Source organism: Mycteria americana, chromosome 7 (assembly GCF_035582795.1).
Source record: "Mycteria americana isolate JAX WOST 10 ecotype Jacksonville Zoo and Gardens chromosome 7, USCA_MyAme_1.0, whole genome shotgun sequence".
In the NCBI taxonomy this organism is placed as follows: Eukaryota; Metazoa; Chordata; class Aves; order Ciconiiformes; family Ciconiidae; genus Mycteria; species Mycteria americana.
This window is the reverse complement of record NC_134371.1, coordinates 24,702,167-24,713,812: the sequence shown is the minus strand read 5'-3', so window position 1 is coordinate 24,713,812 and position 11,646 is coordinate 24,702,167. Positions and strand designations below refer to the sequence as shown.

General features: G+C 45.0%; 1 protein-coding gene across 1 annotated transcript; it reads left to right on the top strand.

Moving 5' to 3' along the window:
* Positions 1-8,839: 8,839 nt before the first annotated feature.
* LOC142413081 (G-protein coupled receptor 55-like) lies at positions 8,840-9,760 on the top strand. Its single transcript, XM_075509126.1, has one exon. It carries the CDS (start codon positions 8,846-8,848, stop codon positions 9,758-9,760), a length of 915 nt encoding a protein of 304 aa, XP_075365241.1. The 5' UTR covers positions 8,840-8,845.
* The last annotated feature ends 1,886 nt before the right edge of the window (positions 9,761-11,646 follow it).

Below are 11,646 nucleotides of genomic sequence, written 5' to 3'. Positions count from 1 at the left end.
CACACTTACAACAGTGCAAGATCTGCTTGAAGGCCACCACTTCCTGAGTTCAGCTACAGAAAAAGAGGGGAGAGAAAGATATTCTTCTCTTAATCTTTGCTGAAATCTGCACAGAGTATAACTGCAGAGACACTATGCTTTTATCACATATACACAGCCTCACCCTAAATAAATGTTACTGAAATTAAATAGAAAGACTGAAAGATTCAAATTAATTAAGTGATTACATATATATGGAAAATGACATGAAATACATGTTGTCATATTCTTGATTATTTCTTTTGCATATTACTTCATAGTTTCAACACAGTTTCAAGACTTACCAACCGAGAATAGTTAATTCTGAATATGAAAAGGCAGACATACAAATTATTTCTGAAGAATGTAGGACTTCTAGAAGGGGTGTGAACATCCAGACATGATTGATACAATGCTGTCTCTCCTGGGCTGCAGACAGAGAGCTAGGCACCAGGAAGGAACAGCCTAAAAATAGTGTGTTGGCATTGGGAGGGAGGTATCTGGATCTGGGAAACTGCACTCCACTGCAGGTGTCTTGTATCACCTTTGGAAAGTCCTTTTGCTTCTCTCTGCTTCGATTCCCCACATGTAAAACGGAAAAGATAACAGACCCTACCTATGCCACCAAGATGACACCAGAACAGTTATATTTAAGAGAGCACGGAAAACCCCAAACTTGACAATGTCATGCAGGCAAGCCTGCCATGGTGCATTGAGATGTCCTGTGTAGACACCCAAGTCACCCTCAAAGCGGTGTGGTTAGGCACAGCAAACACGACACCTCATCAGCATAATGCTTGAGAGCGCTAATATCTGATAAACAGGTTGTAAGGTTAGTGAAGTACCAAACTGACTTGTCCAACTATGCATACAACAAGAAGAGAAGGATTTTCATTAACAGCCAAATCCTCTGTGCACTCTACCTCTGCTGATAGCAAAGTTAAATCTTACTAGTACATCATGATGTAATAAACATATGCATTGCTGCTGGCCTGTTAACGTTATAGTAGAACATGAGTTGACATTTGGCACAGTAACGGTACGCACAGTTTACATAATGAAGTAACAGAGCAGAACACAGAGAAAGCAAAATAAATTTTAATAAAAAATAATTTTAAAAGTTTCCATTTTTTTCCCCCAAATAAGCCTTTTGGAAATGTATCATTTTGTAAAAATATTTCCTTTAAGGAATATGTTATCAATATAAATTCAGGGAAAAGTAGTGGTGCCAAACTCTGACTGCTGTCACTGCATTTCTAACTAATTCATCTTTTCATCCTAATTATCTAAACTCGGAGGTTTGCTGTCTTTCAATTTCTGCTACCTTAGGAAGACCAGAAACCACGATTCAGCTGGCAACCTACCTGCTTTTTCTGTTAAGCAATTCTAACAAACAAACTACCTCTACTAAACACTGAAAAGTTTAAGTTGTAGTATCATACAATTTGTTTGGTGGGGGTTTTTATTAAGAAATGTTCATGAAGCAGCAGTTGTTAGGAAATACAGTTCATCGATACCCAACTGGTTCCCTAAAATACTAAAGATACATGGATAAAATATTTTGGTATTTTCAGCAAAAAGATGCCAGAATTGTCTGCTAAACAGGTATATGCATATCATGTTCAATGCATGGCATGTATCTGTAAGGCCTCAGTAGAAAAACACTGGGATATGGGAGGAGGAAAGTCTGGAACCTAAGGGAGCCTTTATGATCAAGCTTTCCTTATTTTCTAAACTGCTTACTGCTGGAAGCACTGTCAGCAATGGGAACACAGTTTCTTACACTCTTCCCCTAAAGATCCACTGCTGCCTTCAGTCAAAGACAGGATGCCATATTAGATGCACTTTTTCTCTTGCCTAAAATGACTCTTATGTTCTTCTTCAGTTAATTATTTTCTCATAATAACATTCAACAACCTTCCCTCCCTGCCATGAGTGCTGCTGTAAATATGCCTAACAATTTCTCACACACACACACGCTGTGCCATTGCACAGCCCGAGAAACGAGGCAAGGAAAACTAACCTTTCCCATTAAGAAGAAGTGGAGCCGTGAGCCACGTGGGGTCTGATCAAGACTCTCCCAGTCACCACAGGGTGCACCTCAGAAGGACGCAGTTCCTTGGCCACACGAGCAGCCCAGTTGGCTCAAAATGTGTATGAGTGCCTTTTGGAAAGGAGGTCCATTTATGCAGTTACTTTCCTAAAGTTGTACGTGCACTTCAGCACTGTGAAAAATAAAATGAGATCTCCTTGATCATCTTTAGTAACTGATTTTTTTCCCCACCTTGCAAAATTACAGCTGAAGTGCCTGTCTCATCATGCTGGGGGGGGGGGGTCGTCTTATGGTTTGCAGGTTTCTATGATCTGTTGGGAAATAGCTGACTTACGAAAATACTGTTTCAAGTCTTTCAAAGGTAATTATGAGTTGAAGACCAGTGTAGCTAGTGGTTTGAGTAGGAAAAAAAATACAAAAATACCTTAGAAGTGTCAAAATGACTCAGTCATTAGGCTGGAAAGAGGCATATGCTGTGATGTGGTATGTAGGGCCCTCAGCCAGCATGCCCGCTCTGCAGAGTCGGGGAATAACTAAAAGTGCAAAATCTGCAACAGAAGAGACAGATCTCCAAGTTGTTGCCATTGGTGCTGCAGCTTGAGAGTTAGCAGAATAAGGATGTAGGGGAATTAATGCCTGAATTGCCTGGGCCTTAGATCAGAATGTAGTAGAAGATTTAGGAAAATGAGTTTATTTTCCTTTGGGTTTATTCACATTTCACCAGTTTCAAATTTCACCAGTCTCAGAGCACTGACACAGAAAATACCCACCCTGCTGACCTGGCCTCAGGAGTCCTGTGGAAGCATGCCCAGCTGATTTCTCTGTGGAAACTGAGACACGTCTCTCAACAAACACTAGCTCACTTCAAAACTAAACATGTCAGGGCTCAAAGAGAGAAATCAGCTCACCTGCTCTCCCAAGCAGCAGATTTAGCTCCTCCGGCGTTGAAAGGACCCTTCTCTGCAGGGACACTCTTGGCCCTGGTGCACAGCCAAGGTTTGCTGGTATCTCCCTCAAGCTGTAGGGTCCTTCCAGGGGACACTAAACACTGGTGAGAAGGCCATTGCCTGGGGTCAGACGTCTGTACCAGCACAGCAGCTTCCTGGCTCTGGCCTCTCAGCCTCACCAGCAACCCACAGGCAGTACTCAAGGTCACTTCCTCTACAGGAAAGCTCCATTTGAGCTGTTTCTGTGCTTTGGCCCTCTCTGCCCACCACCATCAGAGCTTTTGGCTCTCCATTTTCTTATCACTCCTGGGCTGTCCATGGTGTGGATGGTGGAGCAAACGCAGAGGCTGGTGAAGACAAGGAGTCTAGTGTTCGGCTGGTGGAGGCACGTTGTGGGATAAGCTGTCTGAGCTACAGAATAAGCTGTTCCTCCTGGTGATCAACCATAGATAGACACAGAGACATCACAGGGCTGAAGCTGTGTTTCTCATTTCCCCTGTAGCCACGAGATGGAGCAGCGCAATAACAAACGGCTCTCCAGAGCCACCGGATTTAGGTGATGGGACATTTCATGCCAGTTCTGGCTCACCCAGAGGCTGCAGGCAGCCCTGGTGGGATGCTGCAATGGCCCAAGGCGAGTATGTGGCCCAGGGTGAGTATGTGGCCCATGGCTCAGGGTGGGCAGGAGCAAAATCCAATAGCCTCCTGGCCCATGTCCCAGGTTGGATGCGGGGAGAGGTTGGTGTTCCTGGGTGCCACCCAGCAAGGCCTCATAGCAGGACCAAGGACATGCAACCCCAGTCAAGCACACTCTAGCAGTAAAAGCTTCTCCATCTTTACTGATGTACATCTTTACTGATGTAAATCTTACTCTGATTTACATCAAGCAAAACCCACCATGTCTCCACTGCACAACCCTGTGTGGTGCAATGGTCACTCATTTAGCTCCTAAACTGGAAAGATGTCAGCAGCACCTGCCCCATACTGACACTCTTCCTGAGAGCCAGGACCGACAGCTGAAGAGCCAGGACCATGGCACTGCTGTCTGCAATGCAGCCTGGTGTCAGGGCACAGCAACAGATCGGCAGTGCCTTGGGATGGCTGGCACAGCCCGGCACTGCAAGGAGAAGGTTGTCCCCAAGGGCAAGCACAGGGAATCAGCAGAGCTTCACTGGTTGCCACCCAGGGATGCGCGCGTGGCCTGAAGGGGAGATCTGTGTGGCATTGGCGATATGGGAAAGTCCTCAAGACTAGCAAAAAAATGCATGTGAAACAGCTCCTTCGTCAGGAAAAAGGAACAAGATGATGCATTCAGCATCTGAAATCACACAAAGCAGCAGGTGCTTCACACACTGATGGCATCGGTGACACGCACAGTGGTGCCAAGGACAGAGCAGAGTTAGCAGGGTGCATCCCTCTTCTCCCCAGTCTGCAAGAAAAGGGACAGTACACTTGGTCTTGAGGACTTAGTGAAGAGTCACGTCCCATTAGTATAGAGTAGGGTCTGCGGAGAGAAAAGAAAGGTACCTTGGCTGCCCACAGCTTCCTCACCCCTGCATCACAAGTTAAGCTATTAATCAACAGTCTGAGAGTTCTTCATGGACTATCCCAGCCTTTCCATTACGCTGCTCGCTTGGTTTCGTTTTCCCCTCACCATCAGCCCTCAGCGTCATCCTTTTTCACCCTTTCAATTTTGAAGGGAGAGGAGCCTTCACACCTTGTCCTAAGTGCATTTGTACCCCCTGCATGCCTTCCTGGCCATTCTCCTCAGATCCCTCCCTAAAAAACTCACGAGGATGTTTGCTGGGAAAAAAAGCAGACCAACCTCTGGTGGTGGCTAGGCTATGGCATGCCAACCTCCCCTTTCCAAAGCATCTTTCTCCAGATGTGTAGCCACATAGGGCTTTCTGCAGCAAGCACACCCATGGAGGCATGCTTCTGGGCAGCCTCTGGCGAGGTGGGTAGCACTTAGGTGGCATGAGAATATGAGTATCAAAGAGAGAATGAGAGAGAAGAGAAAGTGCCAAGCGTGTGAGGGAAAAACCTTGAATGGGGAAGAGAGAGCATCTGCTCTGAGCATTGGTGGCTGTATCAGGACTGGCATGTGCAACCGCCGGACTGGGGCAGGAGCACAGAGAGGACTCTGGCAAGCTGGGCTTACATCCCATGCTTACGGCACCCTCAGTTCCCACCACCCAGGCTGGCTTGGGCCCCAAATGCCTCTTCATGGTAGTGGCGCCTGCCTGTGTTGTGTGGGGTTTTTGGGGTTTTAATTTTTTTTAATATCCAAAATGCAGTCATGGTCACAAGACACCACTGGATACAGAGAAGTGAAACCTAGCTGCGGAATGCAATGAGATATTGTTCACTCAGATCGTCTACCATGTTTCTTCCCCTTGGTGGTGGTTGGTTTGTTGTTTTTTTTCCTTAAGTAGAGTCATTTCAACTAAAATACTATGGGGAAACCCAAGTACTATTTTTTCTCTTGTCTCCTATCTCCCATCTCTTTCACAGATGCACAGTTTGAATTCAGCCAATACAATCCTCAGTTCTGATATTTAAGGGGTAGGCAGAGGACCAAGCAAAACTACCCCTCTGGCCTTTCTTTCCCCCTTTGGTAAGAAGATTGCAAACATGCATACAATGGGCAAAAAAATTTTTTTTCCTCTCCCCCCCTGAACAAAATCAGCATGTGACACTCTCCATGGGGACATTCCCTGCTCCCTAGGAGTATAAACAGATTTAAAGAGTAACTCGTCTTTTTTTAAAATACCAATTTGAAGTGAACATATCAGATCACAACTGAAAAATCAATTATCTCTTTTTCCTTTTTGGTGTCATGAAAAGTAACAGAAACAATGACAGTGATAGCTCAGGATTTAGCTTAAAGCACATTTTGACAGCTAACACTCTACCCACAGACATTACATACAATCAGTAAAATCATGTCTTGTAGAAAAAAAATCAAAGCAGGGCCAGAATTTCTTTCTCTGTTACTGGAGACTATTTGAATGGGTGACTCAGAGGGGCTAGCCCCACAAAGCCATCTATTTACATCCTTAAATGAGCCCTGTGTGACATACTATGTACATAGTGCGTGTATGCAGACACAGTGTGGGAAGACCGATGTTGTAATGGAAATATGTGATGAAACAAAAAGCAGCAGCACTTCATGCTTTCTGACATCCTGACCAGCAGTTACTTTGCATGCAGCTCACTCCACCACCTTAAAAGAAAACACAAGACTCGAGAATTCTGCAAGCTGAGAAGGAGAAAAAGTCAACAACCAGAGCTAGAGACAGCCCAAAGGTAAGATGACAAGACAGAATATTTCATTGTAGTGAAACCTTGCCTTAAAAGCTTTCTTCTTGGTACAAGATCTGAAAACTAAGTATATTTTACATAACTTGTTTTGCTTATAGCATATCTACTTTTTTTTTTTTTTATGAATGAATGAACAGAGCTATCCTTTGCATTTATGCTTTAAATATTTTTTTCTGTTTTGTTTAGAAATCTACACAACAGACTCTAGTCTAAAATGCCTTTTTATCATAACTAAATTTTTCTAAAGTAAAAGTCTTGGTAAGAATCTGAAATGTTATTTCTCTAGACCCAGAATTTCCTAGACACACTATCGTACAAAAAAAAAAAAAAAAAAAAACCAGAAAAAAAAGAAGAACTGAAGAAAAAAGAAAAAAAGGACTAATGAAATCTCCTACAGAGGCAATGAAGTAAAGGACTTTGTTGATATTTATTACTTTTTAGGAATTCCTTAATTAACTTTTAATCCCTTTGGCTCTCAGTCATGGGTTCCTTCCCAGCACTAGACTCACAGTGCTTCAACTCGATGAAGGGGACTCAGCAGGAGAGCAGCATGTTGGGTTGCCGAGCCTAGGCCACCCTCTTGTACCAGGCAGTATCTCTGCCCAGGTCGTCAGCGTAACCCCTCGTCTGCCACAGGCCACCTGAATCTGGAGGTTCAGGGACCCAACCCAGCTCCGAACAAACTCCCCAGCCCTGAGGCTTCGGGAGGGTTTAACTCCCAGGCAGTGAACAACCTGCAGCATAACAACGGGTGCTTCTCCCCTCCATCCACTCAAATTCCCAAGCACTTCACAAACTCAGGCTTTCCTGTCCTTTTTTATTTGGGCAAGGGAATTTCATTATTTCCCCTCAAAGTTCCCTCAGTCCCTCTCAGACGGCAGCAGAGTAGGTGCTGCTGACAGGGTCGCTGCCTCCTGAACCATGTCCCCCCATGCCTTACAGGCAGCAGTGCTCTGCAAGGAAGGAGGCTGTTAAGTGCTTTACACAGCCAGCAGCACTGCCTACTGCGGGGATCCAAACAAAACCTGTACCTGCTACAGCAGGACAGAAGCTGTGGATGGATCCCGCCAGACCCTGACCCCGCCAGAGGTATGCTCTCCTGCACTCACAGCCCTGCCAGCCCATTCTCCTTGTTAGGCTGGGTTTCTGGAGCTGGTTTTCTCATTTCTGTAATGTAAACTAGTAACTTACAGAATCATTTACCTGGCATCAGTGTGTCCTTAAGGAGCAAACAGCCAACCTGCTCTTGCTTCCTAACAATAATCGCTAGTTTTTAAGTAAGAAATGAATTTCCTTTTGCCTGATCCTAATCTCTCTCAAACCACAGGGTGGGATAGCTTACTGCTGAGACACTGGGGGAGTGACTTGATCTGCAGAACAGGAACTTTTACTGCACAGTTGACGACTGGCTGACAAATCTGAAATGAAACAGCATCAAGATCAGTAACTCATGTAGGAAAGGCACTAGGTTGAAGCAATAACAATTACAGAACAGCAGACAAAAGTAATTCGTGGGCACTGACAGAAAGATCTTTGAAAGGCTTTTACAGGTTACATTTGCTATGACAGAACTGGCTGGAAGAAAGGACCAGGTATTCCTGTGCATTTGCATTTTTAAGCAATACCAGCTGAAACCAGCATTGCAGAAACCAACAAGAGCCTTCCCGGTCCTTATCAGGAGAGTCTGAAGGCGGGATCAAACCAGCACCCTTCCTGTAAAGAAGAGAATTACTTCAAGACCCCTGCTCAGAGGGTGCGTACCTCGATGTTTTCAGTCCCATCTTTGCAGAGGAGAAGCCAGCTGCATGTTTGCTGCAACCCCTGTCTCTACAAATTTATCCACTGTGGTAAGTCTGGCTGGTTTAGACAAAAGCTTGGGTTCTTAAACCTCATTCTTCTTCTGAAGACTTAACCTCTGCTAGAAATAGCCTGTTTGAAACTTCCTGCCTGCTGCTTTTGGCAAGCTTCCGAAAAAGGCCAGAGGTAACACCGCCTCTCTTTGCCCACTGGTGGTGGAAGAGGGTGCAGAATGGCAACGACTGTTTGGGACCTTCACATTAATAAACATGGGGGACCCTCCTGCTCTTGGCTCCCCAAGGTCTCTTATGATAGCTTGATTCAGGAAATCTGATACAACAAGTCGCCTCTCCAAAATCCAAGTAACCCTAAATTCAGGGGCTGCTACCCTGGCTCTGCAAAGAGATTGCATCACTCCAAGGAGCTGGTGCAGTCACATCTATACTCTATCTAGCCTAAATTATAGGGCAACACAGTTTGGAGTAACAGGTAGCAGTGCAGGTGAGGCTTGGATACCAGAGAGCCTTGCTCCTCCTTGAGGCACAACCTTGCCCTGTAATTCAGCATGCAGCAGCCCAAGAGGAAAAAGCATCTTCAGGTCTGTGGACACAGAGATCTCATTGGCCTTTGTACCGGGTCTTAAATGTGATCTCCATCCTTCCCTGTGGTGAAGGTGATTTTCTTCTCTTCCAGCATACCTAGAGATATGAATGACACCCGTGCCGATAACAGTATCAGCACTGACGTGGAACTGTTCCAGCTCATCATGTACACCCCCACATTTACCCTGGGATTGCTGTTCAATGTGATGGCTCTGTCATTCCTGTTTTTTAGGGTTAAAAAGCTGTCAGAATCTACAGTCTACATGATAGCCCTTATTTTCCTGGATACTTTGCTGCTCTTTACTCTTCCTTTTAAAATAATTTCCTACCACCTTCGGGACAGCTGGAACTTGGGGTCTGTGTTTTGCTCCACCTTGGAGAGTCTTTACTTTGTAAACATGTACGGCAGCATCCTCATCTCCCTCTGCATCTGTGTAGACCGGTACATTGCTATCCGGCACCCTTTCGCAGCTCCCACCCTGCGATCCACCAAGAAAGCTGCTATGATCTGTGCTGTCATCTGCCTGGGCACCTCAGCTGGGACAGTCTCTACTTTCCAACTGCATGGAGGGGGCCACATCTCGTCCTGCTTCCACAACTTCTCCAAGAGCACATGGGAAAACGCAGGCCTGTTCAGCGCCTTGGAGACTACCTTCTTCAGCAGCATGGCAGCCATGACCTTCTGCACTGTTCAGACCGTCAGATGTTTGAGAAACCGCAGAAAACCAGACAACCCCCAAACACACACCACCAGAGCAGAGACAATAGTCATGACAAACCTTGTGGCGTTTTTGGTCTGTTTCACACCTTACCACATCGCATACTTTGTGTACTTTTTGGTGAAGAATAACATCATTCACACCAGTTTTCAGCAAGTGCTACGAGACATTGTTCAGGTGACCCTTTGCTGGGCAAACCTGAACTGCTGTCTTGATGGGGTGTGTTATTATTTTGTTTTAAAGGAGTCCTTGGAAGACCCATTACAAAACAGTGAAAAAACAGCCATGCGAAAACTTTGATCCACGTGCTGCATGTTAGTTACTTGGGATGATGTGTGGAGATGCTTTCATGGAAAGTGCAGGGTCCTGAACTACTTACCTAAGCAATTTACTTTAAATATTCAGATCTGAAAATACTTAATAAAAAACAAAACTAAGTCCATTCCCAGGAGACTGCTCCTAATTTTTTTTACTTCCTTCCATAATGTTTTTTGTTAGCATTTACAGGTAAAAGGAAATGGAATTCTTTCCTATAAATGGTGATGCATATCTCTTTGGATGTGATTCCTCTTTACTTTGAAAAAAAAAGTGTTCACTGATATGTAGTAGCATCTTTCAGCCTCCCTATCTATATCACACCTGCAAACCTCCCCCGGCCTTCAGTCACTAGAGACTTGGGCTGCTGAGAAACAGAGACTTAGAGCTTAAAAAAAGCTTATGACTAAATTCTCTTGCCTGCCCTGCCCTGATCACGTATGCTTGTCCTTACATACGTGCACACCTGTCAAGCTTAGATTTGCACATGCTATTTAAAAAAATAAAATGATTGTAACCCTAAATCCAAAGGCAGCTTTGGGTTAACAAGGGTATAGCAAGATCTCCATGCCATTCCTCCACTGGCTGACTTGCTCTGCAAGGTGCAACGCTTGTTTTAGCAACAGGTCTTGTGCCTACCACATTGCACTTCTAACTAGTATTGCCACTAGCTCAAGTCCCCAGATAGCTCAGATTAATTGACTATCCCAGTTCCAGGCTTCCTCACACCAGCTCCATTCCTGCACGCAGGCTTTTCACATATCTGTTCCTTCCTGCTTGGTTACAAACCTAGTTTCATGAACAGAGCCAAAACAAATAAGAGCATGAAATAAAGAGCCCTAGTCCAACATAGGGGCAAACATGTGAATCCAAAGGAACAACCTCCACCTTACTGGGGGATAAGAACAGCCTTGATCCCTAAAGCAGCAGCCAGCAACCTAGGATACCAGGGGGAAAGCAACCTTTCAGACCTCGGGGCAAGCTGAGCACTACCACTTCCCAAACAAACAAGGCAATAAAAAATAATCCACCAGCAGGAGCCTAACATGCCAGTCAGTTAATTCTTATCAATGCTCACAGGCATCTAGATAAACTGAATGACAGCATGCTCCCAGCCTGGAAAGAGGCAGCTCACTGCTCTGGGGACCCCCGTTACTGCCCCTACCGCTACCCTGGCGGCCAGCTGCCACTTTCTGAGTGACGAGGATGATGGCGAGCGAAGCAATTAGTTTTCATATTCATGTTGAGCTGGATCCTTGCAGTATATCTTCTAGACAGGGATACTAATCCCAGCCTTTGAACTGTCTTTTCTCTGTACACTTTTGAGAAGGATAAATGCACAAACCGTGTATTGATTTCTTCCTCGAGCTGGTGACTGTGCATGTGGAGACTCCAGTCTGTAAAAGTGAAATTTTTCTGAAGTTGCTACATCTATGTACAAGGTTGTACCAAAGAATTCCAGTTGCTGAGGACGGAACACTGACCCAACATAAACGTGTGTGCTGGTGTTCACAGAATCCTTTTGGTGTTCAGGCGATGAACCGTGCTTCTGAGGATACAAGGGCTGTCATTTACACTAACCATGTCCTGGTTATGTCCAAGTGCATGAAAATAAAACCCACCAGGATATTCCAGCAAGAATTCCCTCTCCATATCAATTGCCATTTCCACTGACTCCCTCAGTAAATTCAGAATATCTGACTAGCTTCCCTGCCAGCAGACACTGAATCCTCATCATCTCCTTGTTCATAACTTATCCCTTAACTAACTGCGCTTCAATAGACAAAAAGGTTTTCCCACTGAGACTTCAGGCTCCTTTTGGAAGCAGAGTTAACAAATAATAGAAGAAAATAGTGCTGATGCAGAAGATT